The 17,996-nt window shown below is 38.4% G+C and overlaps 1 protein-coding gene across 3 annotated transcripts in view; it reads left to right on the top strand.

Moving 5' to 3' along the window:
- Positions 1-525: 525 nt before the first annotated feature.
- The window catches only part of WAPL (WAPL cohesin release factor), a 60,149-nt gene continuing 42,678 nt past the window's right edge, over positions 526-17,996 (top strand). For 2 of the 3 annotated variants that reach the window (XM_080926712.1, XM_080926711.1), the window contains exons 1-3: positions 526-955; positions 3,643-4,163; positions 16,624-17,676. In XM_080926712.1, coding sequence (XP_080782838.1) covers positions 3,665-4,163; positions 16,624-17,676 — 1,552 coding nt within the window. In that variant the 5' untranslated portion in view covers positions 526-955; positions 3,643-3,664. The remainder of the gene's footprint in view (positions 956-3,642; positions 4,164-16,623; positions 17,677-17,996) is intronic. The other variant, XM_080926713.1, reaches the window with a different exon arrangement.

Here is a 17,996-nt window from a genome sequence, read left to right as displayed (position 1 = left end):
AGACCGGCACCGACTGTTCCTGGTTTCGGTCCTCATTTACCTGCGTTGGCTCGTTCGCACCGGCAGACCAGGTCAAAGGCGGCCCCAAGTTCCCCGCCTTCAAGGTCCCGGCGGTGGCCCAGCAGGGTCGGCGCAGCTGCACAAGTCACAGTCCCCAGACACCAGAGGGTCCCTGGAGGGGAAACGATTGACACAGCTGCCTGCACTGTACCGCGAGCCTTTCCGCGCCGCACCTGCGTCTCGTCGCGTGGCTAGGAACTGGAACTGGCTCCCGAGTCGGTGAAGTCCAGCAGGCCCCGCAGCAAGAACTCACAGGGTTCGCCAGCTCCGGAACAGGGCTTTAGACACCAGGACCTTGCGGAAGAGAACTACAACTCCCGTCGGGCCTCGCGACCCAACCAATAGTGGTAGCCGGCGCGTGCGGGGCGCGGCGCCTGCGCGGCGGTTTGAGTAAGCGGCCGTACGATTGGCTGCGGGGTCGGGCGGCCGCGCGGGGCCTGTGGGAAGCGGAGTGACGGAGCGAGCGGCTGTTGGAGGAAGGAGGTGGGGGCCGGGAGCGCAAATGGCGTTGAGATGGTTCAGGGCCCTGTTCAAACTCCAGCGCTGACCATTCACCGGCGGAGGCGGCGGCGCAGGAGGCGGCGGCGGCCCAGCGGAGGCACGTAGCAAGCTCGGCACCGGCGGCGGCCGCCAGGGAGGCCTAGGCCCTGTCCGGCCGGCGCGACTGAGGTGGGGAGGGAAGTTGCGGGGCCGCCGCTTACCCCCCCTCCCCCGACTTGGCTTCCTATTTACCGAAGCGGAGCCACGGACTGTGACGGCGGCAGAGCCCCTCGCCTCTCTTGGCGCACCGGTCGGCACTGTTCTCTCGCGCGGGGCTCCCGCGTCCGCCCGTGGGCCGTTGGGAGCGGGAGAGGCGGAGGCGGCCCGAGGCCAAAGCACCCGCCAGGCGCCGAGGGTAAGTGAGGTCTCGGGCGGCTGCCTAGGCCCGGAGTGAGTTGGGGCGGGTGGAGGAGGCAGGGGCGGTGCGAGTCTCGTTGCTCACCTGGCTTCTAAGGAAGTTGGGCACTGGAGGATCTGAAGAACTCTTTCCCTTCCCACCTCGTATTTTGCTTTTTGAGTTCTTTTCCGGGCGGCTACTTGATTGACTTCTCTCCTCCAAATCCGGTCCGGTTGATTTGAGTCCTGAATTCTTTTCCCCCGTCGTTTCCTTCGCCTCTGGCCGTCACCGAGGCCTTGCTTCGGGGACTCGGTAGCAGAAGCTTCCGGGGCGTCCGAAGCGACATCCCTTTCCTAGGCGGTGGGGGGTTGGGAGGAGAAAAGTTTCCTGAGTGTCCAGCCCAAGGGGTGTCTCGGCTACTGCCTCCGAGCGCACTCGCAGCCTCAGGTGAGAATTTCTGTTTGCCTCTATTTGCCCCGTTCCACTTCCCTCTCTTAATTGAAGCCCCCTAATGCTTTACCTTGGATGTCTTTCCTGGGAGAGGCTGGGTTTCTTTACAGCTTAAGTGTAAGGAGGTCGTTTGTTTTGTATCCGCTTTCCCTAATTTAAATCCCTATGTACGTCCGTCAAAAGTCCGCTGGACTTTGGGGTGAGGCAAAGACCTCCCAAACCGAAATCACTTAGTTGTGAATCTTCATTTCCTTTTTAGTTAGGACTGTTGGTGAAATTTGAAGCCCAAACAAGATCAAGATAGTGTGTACGTAAAACGTCTTGCCAAATATATACGATGAATTTGTTCATATGTTATGCTTAGATAATGCCATCTCGGTAGTCCGCTGACTTTTTTTAATGGACCTTATGGAAAACAGTAAAAGCAATCATATAATGAACTCTCGTACTCATCTCTCTTGGATTCAGTAGATAATAACTCAACCATATTTTTGTAATTGGTACACTTCCCATTCCTTACTATTTAAAAAAAAAAAACCACTGATATTTCATCAGTATTTAATGGTGTTAATACAGCAGTGTATATTTATGAGACCTGATCTTTTAAAAATACAGTTGTCTTATCACTTAACACAGTATCAGATATTTATTTGCAGACCTTAATCTTGCACAGTGAATGCTTTGTGGTTTTAGAACTGTTTTTACCGTGAGTTTTTCAGATGTCGTAAATAAGATCCAAGTCTATATTTTTGATTTGGCTTTAGTCAGCATTTTTAGATGATTGCCATGTATGTGTGCCCAAAACATCCCAGCTTTGTTGGAATATATGTGTGTAGGTCTGCATATCACAGCTTAAAGAAATGACTTTATTTTCTTGCCTTTGGCAGCTGCCCAATTATACTTGGTTTTGTTTAATAGGCTATACTTAACAAGAAAGACAATAAAGCTTGTTAGTGTTCAAAACTACAAAATGGAAACTCTCTGAGGAAAGCTAAATTTTCTCTCAGCACAGATGTGTATGATGACTAAATTATTATTTTGTCCAATCAGAATTTGTTTCCTTTCAAACATTAGGGTGGTGGTGAGTCTTCTACTGAATATTTGCTGAACTAAATTGGATAGTGATTCATTAAGTTGTAAGAACTTAATAAAAATACTAAAGTGTGTCTTAAAAACATTTGAAAATATAAGTTAAATATTATTCTTATTGTAAATTTCCAAGTAATGAAGATTTTCCAAGCTCTAAAGTAATTGCTTACCTTCCTTCCCCCTAGAATTGATAAATTAATACTTAAACTGCAGAAGGTCAAAGTGTAAAGAAATGGATAATGATAAGTTGTGCTATAAAAGTACTATACCTTGTATTTTTAAAATATTTGATTTTTTTTTTAACTTGGAAAATTTTTTAGTATATTTGTAGGTAAACCAAGTGAGTGGGTTTGTAAGTTGAGAAAAAGAAAGGCTATATATTTTTATTTTATAATAATAAATCATGTACTTTTGTAAAATAGAGTTCTCCAACTTGAGAAAAATGTTACTCAGCGATGAGTAGAGCACTATGGAGATAAATGGCAGAAGAATTTACCTGTGTTTAAAGGAGCTTTTTTTAAAAAGATTTATTTACTATATATAAGTACACTGTCACTGTCTTCAGACACACCAGAAGAGGGCATCAGACTTTATTGCAGATGGTTGTGAGTCACCATGTGGTCTTAACCACGGAGCCATCTCTAGTTCCTAAAGGAGCTTTTTAAAAGTCAGTTAAATCACTTTAGTCTAAGAATCAGAATCTTTAAGCTTGGGTAGAAGCTACAGATTGAACCATATGAGAAAATAAGTTTTTCTGACCTTTTATGAAAAGTTGTAAAAATTTCAAAGAACCAAGTTTGGTCAACAGATATTGTTTAGATCCTGGAAACTTAATATATTGTGACAAGAGATTTTGTATTCAGGTATTTACTCTAGATTATTTTTCTTATTAAATTTGTATGAGGATATGGAATTTGAATGTTTTAAGTTAGATTCGTAGGTATTGCATTATAAGTTGGTTTAGTAGTAAGCTTTTTAAGGAAAAAACTTTGTAAGTTTCGTATGAATATGTCCTTATTGTAAAAACGACCGAACCTGATGTATGGAAGTAAAGGATGGAAAATTAACCTCTTCAGCTGATTTATTTAAACTAGGATTTTATTTTTATAGGATGCTTAAGACTTTAAAAATTTGCTGATTATATTTTCTTAAATTTCTTTTCACAGGGAATATGAAACAGGTGTCAAAATGACATCTAGATTTGGAAAAACTTACAGTAGGAAAGGAGGAAATGGCAGTTCAAAATTTGATGAAGTTTTTTCCAACAAACGGACTACTCTTAGTACAAAATGGGGAGAGACCACATTTATGGCTAAATTAGGGCAGAAGAGGCCCAATTTCAAACCAGATATTCAAGAAATTCCGAAGAAACCTAAAGTAGAAGAAGAAGATACTGGCGATCCTTTCGGTTTTGATAGTGATGATGAGTCTCTACCTGTTTCTTCAAAAAATTTAGCCCAGGGTAAGGGTTCATCTTACTCAGAATCTAGTGAAGCTGCTCAGCTGGAAGAAGTCTCTTCTGTACTTGAACCTAATAGCAAATTTAGTCATGTGGTGGGTGAAGACAGTTTTGCTTCTGATAGATGCTTACTTACGGAGGATACTTTAATTGGGAAAGAAAAGAGCACAAATAGAATTCCAGAAGACAATGCAAACAAAAGTAGTTTCGATAAGTTGATAACTTCAGGTAAGTTTTGATGATTTTATAAGCCCAGAAAGCCATTTTAAAGCCATTTATGTGATAATGAAATTCTAATTTATTTCTTGTGTATATTCATGTGTTTGGAAAGAAAAGAACAACTTTGTACAATAGTTACTTTCCTTGTTTTTGTGAGTTCTAGAGATAAATAAATGCAGATTGCCAGGCTTGCTTTGCTAGTCTCTGTACTGAGCCATCTCATTTGCACTTAAAAGGTGTGAGTGCTTGATGGGTGTGGTGGGGCATGCTTTTAATTCCAGCTTTTGGGAGGCCAAGGCAGCAAATCTCTGAGTTCTAGGTCAGCCTGGTCTGCAAAGTGAGTCCAGGACAGTCAGGGCTGTTACATAGAGAAGTCCTGTCCAGAGTCCCCCCACTTCCCCAAAAAAGGGTATGTGTGTGTTTTATTACCACTTGGGTTTTTTCCCCTGCATTTATGATTAGTTGAGGAAATTGATAAGTTTATTTTGTGTGTGTATGTCTCCTGCATATATGTTTATACACTGTGCATGCCTGGTGCCTTCAGAAGCTAGGAGCTACTGGAGTTAGACACCATGTGGGTGCTGGGAACTGAACCTGGATCCTTTGGAAGAGAATTCAGTGTTCTTAAATGCTGAACTATTTCTCCAGTTTTCTTATAAAAGTGTTTAAAACTTTAAAGAGATCAATCAGATTTAAATTTTAGTTCAAACAACATCTTAGAGACTTCTTACTTGGTATCTTTTGGGAACAGTCTTTTATACCCTGTGTTTGCTGGATAGTATTTTTATAATACTGTAAATTGGTTGGCTATCTATAAGGAATTTGTCTGTTATAGTCTTAATGTAAGATATATCAAGTAGTATAATGAAGTGTGACTTGTGTAGCTTTGCTAAAAATGCTGAGCTTTTCTACTTTTCTCACCTTTGAGTGAGAGTGAGCTAGCTTTTGTTGTCATTCTCTTGATCATCTGGGCTAATACTCATTAGGTTGTTGCTTTGTTCATATTTCTTCTAAAGCATTGATCTTAAGTGAAGCTTAGATTTAAGAAAACAAATCAAAAGAAACCTAAAATTGTTTCCAAATCAACTTCTAAAATTTATTAGACAGACACAATTTCTGAGCTAAAATGAATTTTTACTCAACTCTCCGAACTTTGTAAAGTTCAGAGAGATTAGGTGACTTTTTAAGATCGGCTTGTGGCAAAATTGGAATGAGTTTTTTTTTTTTAATTAATTACTTTTAGATTATTTTATGAGTCCTGTGTGCATTTATGTATATGCATACTTACCACCAAGGCTGGAAGAGGGCATCTGATTGCCTTGGGACTGGAGTTACAAACAATTGGAAACTATGATGTGAGTTCTAGGAGTTGAACTAGATCCTCTGCAAGAACAACCACTTAACTACTGAATGAGATTTCTTGATTGCCCAGATGTTGCTGAGCCTACTGTCTGAATTGTGAATTATTTTGTCATTTCTTTTTGATTTCAGATAGTTGTTTTACATAGGAGGCAGGTGGCCTGTAGAAAAAGAATGAAGGTGGCAGGTTGTTAAAGTTGTCAATGAAAGACCAAGAGAGTATGGGGCACCATTGACAGGAAGAGGTCTTGGTGGCAGAGGGTTGAGAAAAAAGAAATGTTTAATAAGGGGAATATAAAGAAGCATTTGTAGGAGGTATTTAATTACTATGTTCCTATGTTGATAGTGTGTTTTTACGTTTTACTCCAAATTGCTGTTGGAAGTTACTAGAAACTGAAAATACAATAATCTGTGGAATGAAATAACTTCCCACTTCAACCGTAGCTAGATTATAGTTCTGATGCCTGTACTTGGGTTGATCCTGATTTCAGACTCCATTATAATAAAATTTGAGGAGAAAATACATACATAAACGGGTATTTCAGAAAAAAAAATCTTGTTTTGCTTTTCTTGTTATAAATGTACACTTAGTGGTGAGGGACTAACACCTCAGAATGAGTTTATTTTCCCTTTTTCATTGACTTTCTAAAGCTGTAAACTCTGTCAATTCCTATATGGTAGGAAGCAATCTTGAAGTGTCTTTACTTTTTGTAATGGTGTTAACCTATTCTAAATGTATATAAATCAGTTAATTTTATACACTATGTATAAGTTCATGTATTTAAAAGTTGGCTCTGGGAGGGCTGGAGGGATGGCTCAGTGGTTAAGAGCACTGACTGCTCCTCCAGAGGTCCAGAGTTCAAATCTCAGCAACTACATGGTGGTTCACAACCATGGAATGAGACCTGATGCCCTCCTCTGGTGTGTCTGAAGACTAACAGTGTACTCATATAAATAAGTTAGTTCTGTAATAGTGCTTTTGAGCTTTATAGATTTTCTTTTTATCTAAACTTTTGGGATCTTCCTGGTTTTGCATTTTTGTCATATTGCTAGTATCTTTAATTTTACTCAGAAAGCTATTAAAAGTTTTATCAACAACTTGTTCAGACTGCAGGTTTAAATTAAGTTCCATATTTTCAGTGAGATATTTGTTCAGTCACCAGTTTCTGCAATGGAATTTTTAATCATTTTATAGTACACATTAAGTGCATCTTTTCCTTTGTAGAGAATTATGTGATTTTTTTAAAAAAATGATAATACATACAGTTCTTTGTTTTAAATATTTCTTAGTGGGTAGTACTTTTAAAAATTATGGTTAATATGGAGAGGAAATTCAGAGCCAAGTCTAATAAAACAGTGGTTTGAGTAGTAAGCTAGTCTAGTGAGTAAAACCTAAAAACCTGAGTTTCCATCTCTGGGAATCACCTAATAGAAGGAAAGACCCAACTCTGCATGTTGTCTTCTGACCTCTATACACTCAGTGTTCACCGTGATTTGTGTGTTCCCACCTGTGCACGTGCTCACACATAAATAGATATGTGGGTAAGTGTAATAAGTTTTAAAAACATCAATAGTTTCTATTTTGTAAACAGATGCTTAATAGATAAGGAAAGAAGTAGAAGGTATTACAAGCTATGTCTAATAACTCTAGGGAAAGGCTTAGTTGTTAAAGTGCCCTCCCTCAAAACAAGACCACAGAATTGCCAGTTTCAGAAAAATAAAGAACCTTGTGTATTCAATAGTTGGTATATGGCTGGGCATCTCTTCTCTCCTTGTGTCTGCTGTTTGTATTCTGATGTTAATTCTGCTTCCTCTGAAGAGGTTGTCCTCTGGAGCAGTGATCTCCTGTGAACCTTTTTCCCATTTTAACTGGTCTATAAAGGCTAGAGCCTGTGATTGGGCAATGGAGGGGGAAGGGTGGGACTGGAGGTTTGAGAGAGGGGAAGGAGGACTGAAGAAGGAGGAAGCCATGATGGATCAGAACCATGTGGCCAGGAGAAACCACAAGTAGCAAGGGGTCTAATAGCTGGGGAATAAGTTAATATAGTATAAGATTGGCCCAATCTAGGCATATAGTTTATAGTTATAATAACTGGATTGTATTTTTTTTTTAATATGGGCTTTTTGGGGTTGGAAATTCTAGGAACATGTGATACCATGGATTGAACCTAGGGCTTTATGCATACAAGTTAGTCATCTACCATTGAAAACCCCCTAGCTCAGTACGTGGCAAATTGTGTGTCATCCTTTTCTACATATTATTCATGTATGTATTTATTTTCAAGTAAATTAAGTGGTTCTGGTTTTATCTGCAAATTCTTATTTAATTTTATAAGCAAAGCATTCTGATTTCAGTTTGTTTTTTAAGCTAGTTCTTAGGTGTGGCACTAAAATGACTTTAAGCAGGAGCTAGAGTTCATCTTTTTAAAGATGTGTGTGTGTGTGTGTGTGTGTGTGTGTGTGTATATCTATTATGCATCATTTTACTCGACCTTTATATTTTTATTGTTTTTAAAAAACACAGTCTCACTATATAATCCTAGTTGTTCTGGTAATTGCTGTGAATACCAGAATTTGGCCTCTGCCTTCTGAGTGTTAGGGTTAAAGGATATACATCCATTCCTGGCTTAAGATTTATCTTTAATTATGTTTATGTGTGTGTCTGTGTTATGTGCACATGAATGCAGGTGCCAGAGGAATTGGATCCTTTGGAGCCTGTGTTACAGGCAGTTATGAGCTATCTGACATGGATGCTGGGAACTGAACTCAGGTTCTCAGGGAGAGTAATATTCACCTTTCCAGAACCCCTCCCCTTTTTAAAATTTATGTATGTGTTTGCACATGAGCATGATTAGAATGTGGAAGTTAGAGTACATTATTTTGGAGTCAGTTCTGTCTTCCTACCAACAAGCACTTTTACCAGCTAACTCAACCCACTGTGGAGTGAGGGGGTTGTTTTGTTGAGACAAGATCTTGTATATCTTGGACTGGTCTTGTGATAACTTCAGGAACAAGGATGACCTTGAACTTCTGATCTCTAGCTTCTACTTTGAATGCAAGGATTCAATGCGTTCTGTACCATACCTGGGTTATTTGGTGTTGGTTGTTGAACCACGGCCTTTTGTTGAGCAGGCACTCTATTACCAATCAATACAAGGGACTGGATTAAAACATTATTTATACAGGGTGGTTGTGGTGTGAACCTTTAATCTCAGCACTTGGGAGGCAAAGGCAGGTGGATTTCTGAGTTTAAGGATACTCCAGGACAGCCAGAGCTATACAAAGAAGCCCTATCTTGAACGGAAGGAAAAAAAAAACCTATGCACCATATGTGTACAGTGTCTGTAGAGGCTAGCATAGGGTGTTGGATCCCCTGGGACTGGAGTTACAGTTGGTTGTGGGTGCTGGAGCTTCTGGAAGAGCAGCCAGTACCTCTGAACCATCTTTTTACCCCAGGACTTAGAAAAAGGTTGCTGTTGCTTTTTCTATGGGGTTACTTTCATTTGTCCTCTTTGTTAGTCTGGACTCTTAAGAAAAATTATGTAGAGACTTACAATTCTGCTTGGCACACTTTCCTTGACAGCCTGCTGGGATTCAGTCTACATATCCTGCCAAATATTGAGATAACCATAGCATAGGCTCTTAATTTGCATGGTTGGTTACATAGCCGATAATTTTTTTCCCATTTGCTTAAATCTGTAGTGAGTATGTGAGCTTGATGGGGGTATTATCGGGACATTCTGATATTTGATTTTAGAAACAAAGGTAATTTTTAGAAAAGGGGAATGAATAGTTCTACTTTGGACAGTTAAAAGTAGGCTAGAATTGGGTTAGAGTGGTGGTTCAGGGGTTAAGAGTGCATATGGCTCTTGGAGAAGACCTAGGTAGCTCCCAGCACCTCCCAGTAACTACAGTTAGAGGGGAATCTAACACCTGCACTGTTGTGTATTTGCCCACACAGAGGGATACAAAATGCACATATTTAAGAATATTTTTTTAAAATGTGCTACAAACTTATCTGAGATGACAATTTTAATAATATCAGGAAGCTATTTATTAGCCTTTAGATAGTGAGTGTTTTTGGTATAAAATAACACCTGCCATGTTTCAAGTTTCATGAAATGTGGGTAGGAAGTCTATTCTGTTTACAGTTCCAGTTTTGTGCTAAGCCTTTTATATATCAGTCAATTATTAATCATAGCCTTGTAAATCTGGCTTAACTCCAATTATATAAAGAGTAAAGAATCATTCAGAAGTTGGATAACTTGAATTAAGTGGAATAGCTGTAAAGCATCCAAATTGCTCTTTTCATATGATATTGTTATATTCTGGTAGGAATGACCTTAATAGTAAACAATACATGATTTTAGAATAAAACAGCTGTCATAAGATCGATTTATCTTTTTTTTTTTTAAAGATCAGTTTATTTATTTTATGTATGAGTACAGTGTAGCTGTCTTCAGACAGACCAGAAGAAGGCATCAGATCACATTACAGATGGTTGTGAGCCACCATGTGGTTGCTGGGATTTGAACTTAGGACCTCTGGAAGAGCAGTCAGTGCTCTTAACTGCTGAGCCATCTCTCCAGCCCGATCGATTTTATCTTAATGTTGAAACAAATTAAGGTTCTTATTTGTTTCTACTTAAATAATTCTTTAGAAAGATTTATTTTTATGGGTATTTTGCCTGGCATATACATTGCACCGTGTGTTTGCCTGGTGCCATGGATCCCCTGGAACTGGAGTTAAAGACAGTTGTAAGCTACCCTGTAGGTGCTGAGACATGTTCCTCCCTCTAGAGGAATGTCCTGTGTTTCTAACCATTGGGCCATTTCTCCAGCCCCCCAATTTTCTTTTCAAAATAAGGCCAGAATTTTTAATACTTACTGAATAAAATGGATCTTATTTGTGTAGTTAATCCTTTTTGTGTGTGCTGTATACAACAGAACTCAACATACTCAAATTTTGAGGCAGATTTTTTTACGTGCTTTTGTTTGTTTTTGCAGTTGCTGGAGATTGTATGCAGGGCCTTCTACATCCTGCCACATTCCCAGCCTTCATTTATTTATTAAGTAGATTTTGATTTCTATTTCTCTCTGGAGACTTTAGTACAGACTGTTCTCACGTTGAAGATATATTTGAAAATGGTTTTCCTGCCTCTACCTCCAAAGTTCAGAGGATTATAGAGGGTGCCATCATAATTTTGTTTCTTATCTCTACCACCACTCCTCCCAGTCCCTCAAGGAAAGCCAGGATTTTTCTCAAAGGTAAGATGAAACAAGAACACAGGAGGCCATTAGCGAGTTTTCCCTCACATCCAAGAGAATACCAGCTATGTGGTAATGAAAACTGTAAACATATTGTCTTCTTGTATACTTTTTAGGAGGTGTACCATTGACTTGTGCTGGTCATGAATAACTACTTTTAGCACAATGAGATTTATTTTTATAGTACTTCACAGGACAGTCCTCCTCTATACCCCAATATATATATTCTGTTCCCTCAGCCTTAGAGCCATGAACAGTCAACCACACCTGGTTTTTGAGAGGGAGATCAAGGATGGAGCTTAAATAAGAGGCATTGATATGAAATAATACAAGTGAGACTAAGTATACAAATATTTGAAAATGTGGGATTACATGAAGTAATTAAGTTTGAATTGAGCTGTGAAAAAAATTTCTATACTTAAAAGGGGTGGAGAAAAGAAGAAGAAACTAAAAAAGAAAGCTAATAAGAAACAGCCAGAGCTGTTGAAAACTCAACTGAGTCTAGTTGGATTGCTGATCCAAAAGTTAACTAAAGGAGGATTTCACAGAATGGTTGTAGTGACCTAAGGACTGAGAAAATTCACATATGTAAATGTGCATGTTTTAAAGAGAAGAACTGGGACAGCTGGAAACAGATGGCAAGCCCAAATTAGATAATATGAGGAGGGGTTATTTACAAAAAAATAGGCAGGATATAGGAAAACCACCCTGGGTTGAGGCCCCAATCTTGGTTCTTCACAGTGAAGCTATTATTACCCTGACCCAAATGGATTAGGAGTTGAAGAAGCCTGCTTTATAAGGAGCAGTATCTTCTGTTCAACCTAATTATGCTGTCCTGGGGGCAGCAGCTCTTTCCTGGTAGAGAACCCTATGTAAGCCTAAAGATAAGGGCTGTTTTGTTGATGGGAAAGATAGGAGGTTGGTTTAATTTTGGCCATTCTGTGTAGTAGACCTACTACTGGTTGTGCTGGCAGTGCTGCTGTTGGTGGTGGTGCTAATAATAATGATAATAACTAGTAAGTTTTCTGTGTAATCCCATCTAGCTCCCAAGTGTTGGATTACAAATACACTACTAAGCCCAGTTTTTGAGTAGTACTTTTGAAATGGTTTTTGGTTTGTTTTTCTTCCCCCTCTCTAGTTCTCCCCCCTCCCTTCTCTCTCAGGGTTAAGTATTAAACCTAGAACCTGTAGTTAAGCACTGTACATTGAGCTACATCCTGAATCCTCACTTACTATCTTTAAAATGATATATAATCTCCTGTTTCATTAGAGTATTATATATTCCAGTTGAAAGAAGATGCTTTACCTTTCAAATCTTGATATAAAGTTGATTGAAGTTGGGAGCTTTTTTATTTTTTTGAAACAGTCTAAGTCAGGCTGGCCTCAGACTCTTTCTGAAACAGCAAATGACCTTAAATTTCCTATCCTCCAATCCCCATCCTGAGTGCTAGCATTACACTCAGGTACTATTCTGCCTGTATTTATTTAGTGCTTGAACTTGAACCAAGGTCCTGGTATGTGCTAGGCAAACTGTCTATCAACCAAGCTATATCCTGAGCTCCTGGTTCACAAATAATAGTTGATTCTCTGGCTTTTTAGGTACTTGTGGTTAATAGCCACATGTTCTCTTGACAGTGAAAAGTTGATTTTCTTCAAATTTCATTAATACTGTCTATTGTTTAGAGCCAGAACCCAAGACCTTGAGTATGGAAATGTACATTCTATCATTGAACTATACCTTCAACCAGCTTATATACTATGTATGATCCTAAAAACCTAAACATGTGCTGAGTGTAGTAACATAATCCTAGCATTTAGGACAGCAAGGCAGGGCAATCTCTAATTTGAAATTAGTCCAGGCTACATAGTTCCTGGCTAGTCTTGGTTACACAGTGAGGTTACACAAAAATAAACACAATGTGAGATATAAAATGCTGGAATGTATGTGTATGTAAGGTATATCATGCTTTTTTTTTTTTTTTTTTTTTTTTTTTAGTACATTTAAAGAATAGTTTTAGGATGTCCATCACTCAGTATTTGTAGATACACCTTGTTCTTTTTAGGAGGCTAACAGTTTCCCATTGTGTAGGTGTACTTCAACTGCCTTGTGTTTTTGTTTTTGTTGCAAGTAAATGTTGCATTAAACATCTTTGTAATTTTTGAGTACCATGTCACCTGTGTTAGTATAGTGGTCAGAGTTATTTCTAAAAGTAATTTTGAAAAGGTATATATATATATATATATTTCAAAGTTACAGCTTTATTGCTTTAAATTATATGTTAGGTATGTGTGCATTTGCATTTGGGTATGTACATATAAGTGCAGGTGTTGAGGAGGCCAAAAGCTTAGGACCCCTTGCAGCTGAAGTTACAGGTGGTTGTGAGTCACCTGGTAGGTGTTGGGGTTGGAATTAGGTCCTTGGGAAGAGCAGCAAGTGCTCTTACGCTGGACCATCTCTAGTCCGGGATATATACAACTTAAATTTTAAATGATACCACATTTCTTGCTAATAGTATGCACCCCTTCTCCCAAACTTGGTATCATTTTCTATCAAATTTTGTACCTGGATAAAAGTAGACAAATGGCTACTTGTTTCTTTATGTTGGATTGTTTTCACTTAAGAATATATAGTATCTTTTACACGTTTTTATTTGCACTTTGTTGATGATGATATTGGCTTCCTATTTAGCCCTTTTCTCAGCCAGCTACCACAATTCCCCCTAGAATGACAGTATATTGTTAATTGTTGTAGCTTTTTAGATATATATATATATATATATATATATATATATAGTTTTTAGGAACAGTTATATTGTAAAGTATCTATTTGGTTTGAGCATAAAATCCAAGGTCCTAGAATCTTACATAGTATCATCTTTTAATGAACTGAAGGCTGACAGTTATTAAGGCGCTTTAGGATAAATGGTGTTCACTAAGTAGATGCAATAGAGATTACAGGGTTGAGACTTTCAGAGTTACCCCTACCTGGAACCTCTAAGGAAGGGAAGAGGGCACAAGGGTTAAGTTGGTTATTTATGGCAGAAAGGCCAAGTTTTAAAGAGCTTCCAGATAACTGATTACGAGGTTTCCTGGAGGATGGTGTACCCTTACCCTCATGCCTAGTTTGTTCATCTTTCTATCTGGCTTTATTTAATTGTTTACTTACTCAAGGTTTATGAGACAGTGTCCCATATAGCCAAGGATGACCATGAACCTAATCATCCTGCCTTTACCTTTCGGTGCCACTATACCCAGCAACTGTTTTCTTCTCCTGAGGGATGATTTTGTTTAGAGACAGGACTTCCTGTATAAAATTAAGAATCTGTTAAATAAAAGTGGTCAGACTCTTTAGAGGATGTGAGGGTTGAGACAGTCTGTGTAACATGCCAGTTTTGAATTCACAATCTTGGTTGCTTTGCCTTGTGAGGGTTAGTGTCTGTTTTTTTGTATCTTTCTTGTGCCTTGTTTGGCTGATTTCCCTGGGAGGAGGTGTTCAGTGGGTGGAGTGGATCTGGAAGGAGAGGTAAGATGAAGAGACTGGGAGAAATGGAGGGAGGGGTAGCTTCAGCCAGGATGTATTATATGAAAGAATAAAACAAAACAAAACAAAAAACCCTCAAATCTAGCCATCATACTGCCCTCTCCAACCCCCTTTGGTAAATGGATTTTTTGTACAAATGGGTTTATCTGTTAGGAAATGGTTTTGATTTGGGAGGGTAGTTAAAAGCAATTGTAATCTGTAGTTTTGGATAAAAAGATGATAACCTTTCAAAAGCAAGTTAAGATTTTGTTGTTGTTGGGAAGTTAAATAATAGAGGAGTATAGGACACATTTTACGTGCTAAAATACTGCTGTAGAAAACACGGGCAGTTTCCCAAGTGGAACTCTATTGATTAAATTAGCTTTTACCTAAAACTATTTAAGTTTTAGGAGTTTAAAAATGTACTAGAGTAATAATTGACTTTGCTTTTGCTATATATCATATGTGGGTTGTTTGCTACCGACTGTTACTGTATGCTCTTATTGAATGCTGCATACTGAAACCATTTCCTTACAGAACTCCTTATCACTCTTCCTTACAAGTTTACAAAGATAGGCTAGCAGCAGTTACTACTTAAGTCACATAAAAGGCACCTTCTGAAATGCATAAACACAACACATATAGGAGAAATGAGGGCAATAAACTTAACCATAGTGTTTTTTAAAACTATAATGAAGTTTATTTTTAGATCTGTCTTTAAATCAGAATAATGTTTGAGATATGAAGATAGTAGAAGCCAGGTATACTGCACATGAAGAAGAAAGATGAATAGTTTGAGGCCATTTTGGGTTCCTAAAGGAACCCTGTCTCAAAAAACAAAAACAAGCTGTGTGTGGTAGCATGTCTTTAATGCCAGCAAAGGCAGGAGGATCTATATGATTTAGGGCCAGCAAGTTGTAGGCCAGTCATTGCTACATAGTGAAAACCTGTCTCAAAACCAAAACATACTACATCATTATTAACTCACCCCCCCCCAAAGTCCCCTCAGTGGAATATTATACAGCTATAAAATAAGCTAAGGGTTGGAGAAGTGGTTCCCAGCATTATAGCACATGTGTACTCACAGATACATTAATCAATAAACATGAGGTAGTTTAACGTAGTTACATCTTAGACAAGTTAGATAGGTGTTCTAACCACCAAGTTAAATTAGTATACTATTTTTTATCTTTTTCTTTTTAGCCAGTGTCTTAAGTTTCCTAGGATTGCCATGAACTTTGTATCTTGTTGGGATTATAGGCACACAGTTAAATTATATTTAAACTCATTAAGTAGCATCAAAATTATATAGTGAATTCATCCATATAAAACATTCCTTTTGACTGTATTCGAGAGTGTATTCGTTAAGACCTGCAAATAAGAAGAGTGTTGTAGCATATGATATGACTTTAATCTCAGTACTAGAAAGCACAGGCAGGCAGATCTCTCTGAGTTTGAGGCCAGTCTGGTCTACATCATGAGTTGCAGGACAGAATTATATAGTGAGACTCTATCTCAAAACAAAAGATTTGTAAATACCTTTTGTTAAATGTACATGTATTTTTCTTAAGACAGTTTTTTGTTTGGCATAGAGTAAATATTTGCCATTAATACTCAGGGAATCATGATACTAGTTTGAATCATATTGCTGTCTTACTTGGAAAGTAAAAAAGTAATTGCTTTTCTGATATTAAGTAATTCTGTTAAGAATTTAAGGCAACAAAAATGGAATTCCCACTTATAAAATAGGTTAAATTTGCAATACGGGTTGGTATTCATAAATAGGTGCTATAGACTACATAGGTACCGGATCCACTACTAAGAAGTTGTGTGGCTGTTAGGATTAAAGAAATATAGAGATACCTAGAGAAACTTACTGCAGGCAGGTTTCTTGACAAAATTAACATACTGTATAAGCAGCAGGTAAGTACAAATGCCCCTTTAAGACATGTGACTATCATTGTTACATGTGTTTAAGTTCTACTAAATTTAAGTATAGTTACTTGAAAGCATAAATATCATCTGTTATCCTCAGTTGATTCAATTTCTTAATAATGTTAGAATCTCTTCTGAGTTCAGCATAACAGTGTTAAGAGCCTGAGTGTCCAGACACAGGCTACTAGAAGACATGGCAGCTGTACCTGCTGACAGAGTAGGAGAGTCTGATGTGTAAACCTGTTTTTTTGGCTTTTCTTGCAATTTGAAATCTTAAAAGGTATTTCAAGATTATTTTATTGTACTGCTCAGATAGCCCTGCTATTTGCTAATGTACATACTGATGACATTTATGTTTTTAACCTGACAATTTTTTTCATTTTTATAGATAAAGTGGAGAATTTTAGTGATGAACATGAAAAAAATAGTCACCATTTTCACAAAAATGCTGAAGATAGTACTAAGAAACTCAACGCAGAAACCACAGTGGCTTCTGATTATAAAGCTGATGAAACTAAAGAAACAAATAATACTTGGAACTCCCAGTCTGGAAAAAGAACAGCGTCTCCATCTGAAAGTTGTCCAGTCAAAGGATCTGTAAGAACTGGTTTATATGAATGGGATAATGATTATGAAGATATCAGATCAGAAGACTGTATTTTAAGTTTGGATAGTGATTCTCTTTTGGAGATGAAGGATGAGGATTTAAAAAATCGGATTGGAGGATTGGAAAATCTAAACGAAGCCTTTGAAGAAGATATTATACAAAGTGTTCTTAGGCCAAGCAACTGTAGGACGTATTGTAGGGCCAATAAAGCGAAATCCTCACAGGGAGCATCAAATTTTGATAAGCTAATGGATGGCACCAGTCAGACCTTAGCCAAAGCAAACAGTGAATCAAGTAAAGATGGCCTGAATCAGGCAAAGAAAGGTAGTGTAAGTTGTGGGACCAGTTTTAGAGGAACAGTTGGACGGACTAGAGATTACACTGTTTTACATCCATCTTGCTTGTCAGTTTGCAATGTTACCATCCAGGATACTATGGAACGGAGTATGGATGAGTTCACAGCATCTACTCCTGCAGATTTAGGAGAGGCTGGCCGGCTCAGAAAAAAGGCAGATATTGCAACTTCCAAGACCACTACTAGATTTCGACCTAGTAATACTAAATCCAAAAAGGATGTTAAACTTGAATTTTTTGGTTTTGAAGATCATGATGAGACAGGAGGTGATGAAGGGGGTTCTGGAAGTTCTAATTACAAAATTAAATATTTTGGCTTTGACGATCTCAGTGAAAGTGAAGATGATGATGATGACGACTGTCAAGCAGAAAGAAAGAAAGACAAAAAAAGAACTAAAACAGCTCCATCACCTTCTCAGCAGCCTCCTCCTGAAAGCAGTGACAATTCCCAGGATAGTCAGTCTAGCACTAATAATGCAGGTAAGAGTTGCAAAATGTATATATAATGTAAAATAGTCTGTATTTAATACATAAGTTGTTTTTAGGCCTTAATTAAAGGGTAGGCTCTTTCCTTAATACGTAGTTTTAGTTTATTATGTATATGGGATTTATTTTTAATTATATGTTGCTGTGTGTGCCTGCATGTGGGTATGTGTGTGTGAGTGCAGGTGCCATCTGAGACCAGAGCTCTGGAGCTAGGTTTGTAAGTGTGACCTGGGTGCTGAATATTGAACTCAGGTTCTTGGGAAGAGCAGCAAATTTTCTTAACCACTAAGCCTTAGTTTGTTATATTACACTTT

This window comes from Micromys minutus, assembly GCF_963924665.1.
Source record: "Micromys minutus genome assembly, chromosome: 12".
Taxonomy (NCBI): Eukaryota; Metazoa; Chordata; class Mammalia; order Rodentia; family Muridae; genus Micromys; species Micromys minutus.
The sequence above is the reverse complement of the archived record's forward strand: the minus strand, read 5'-3'. Positions and strand labels throughout refer to the sequence as shown.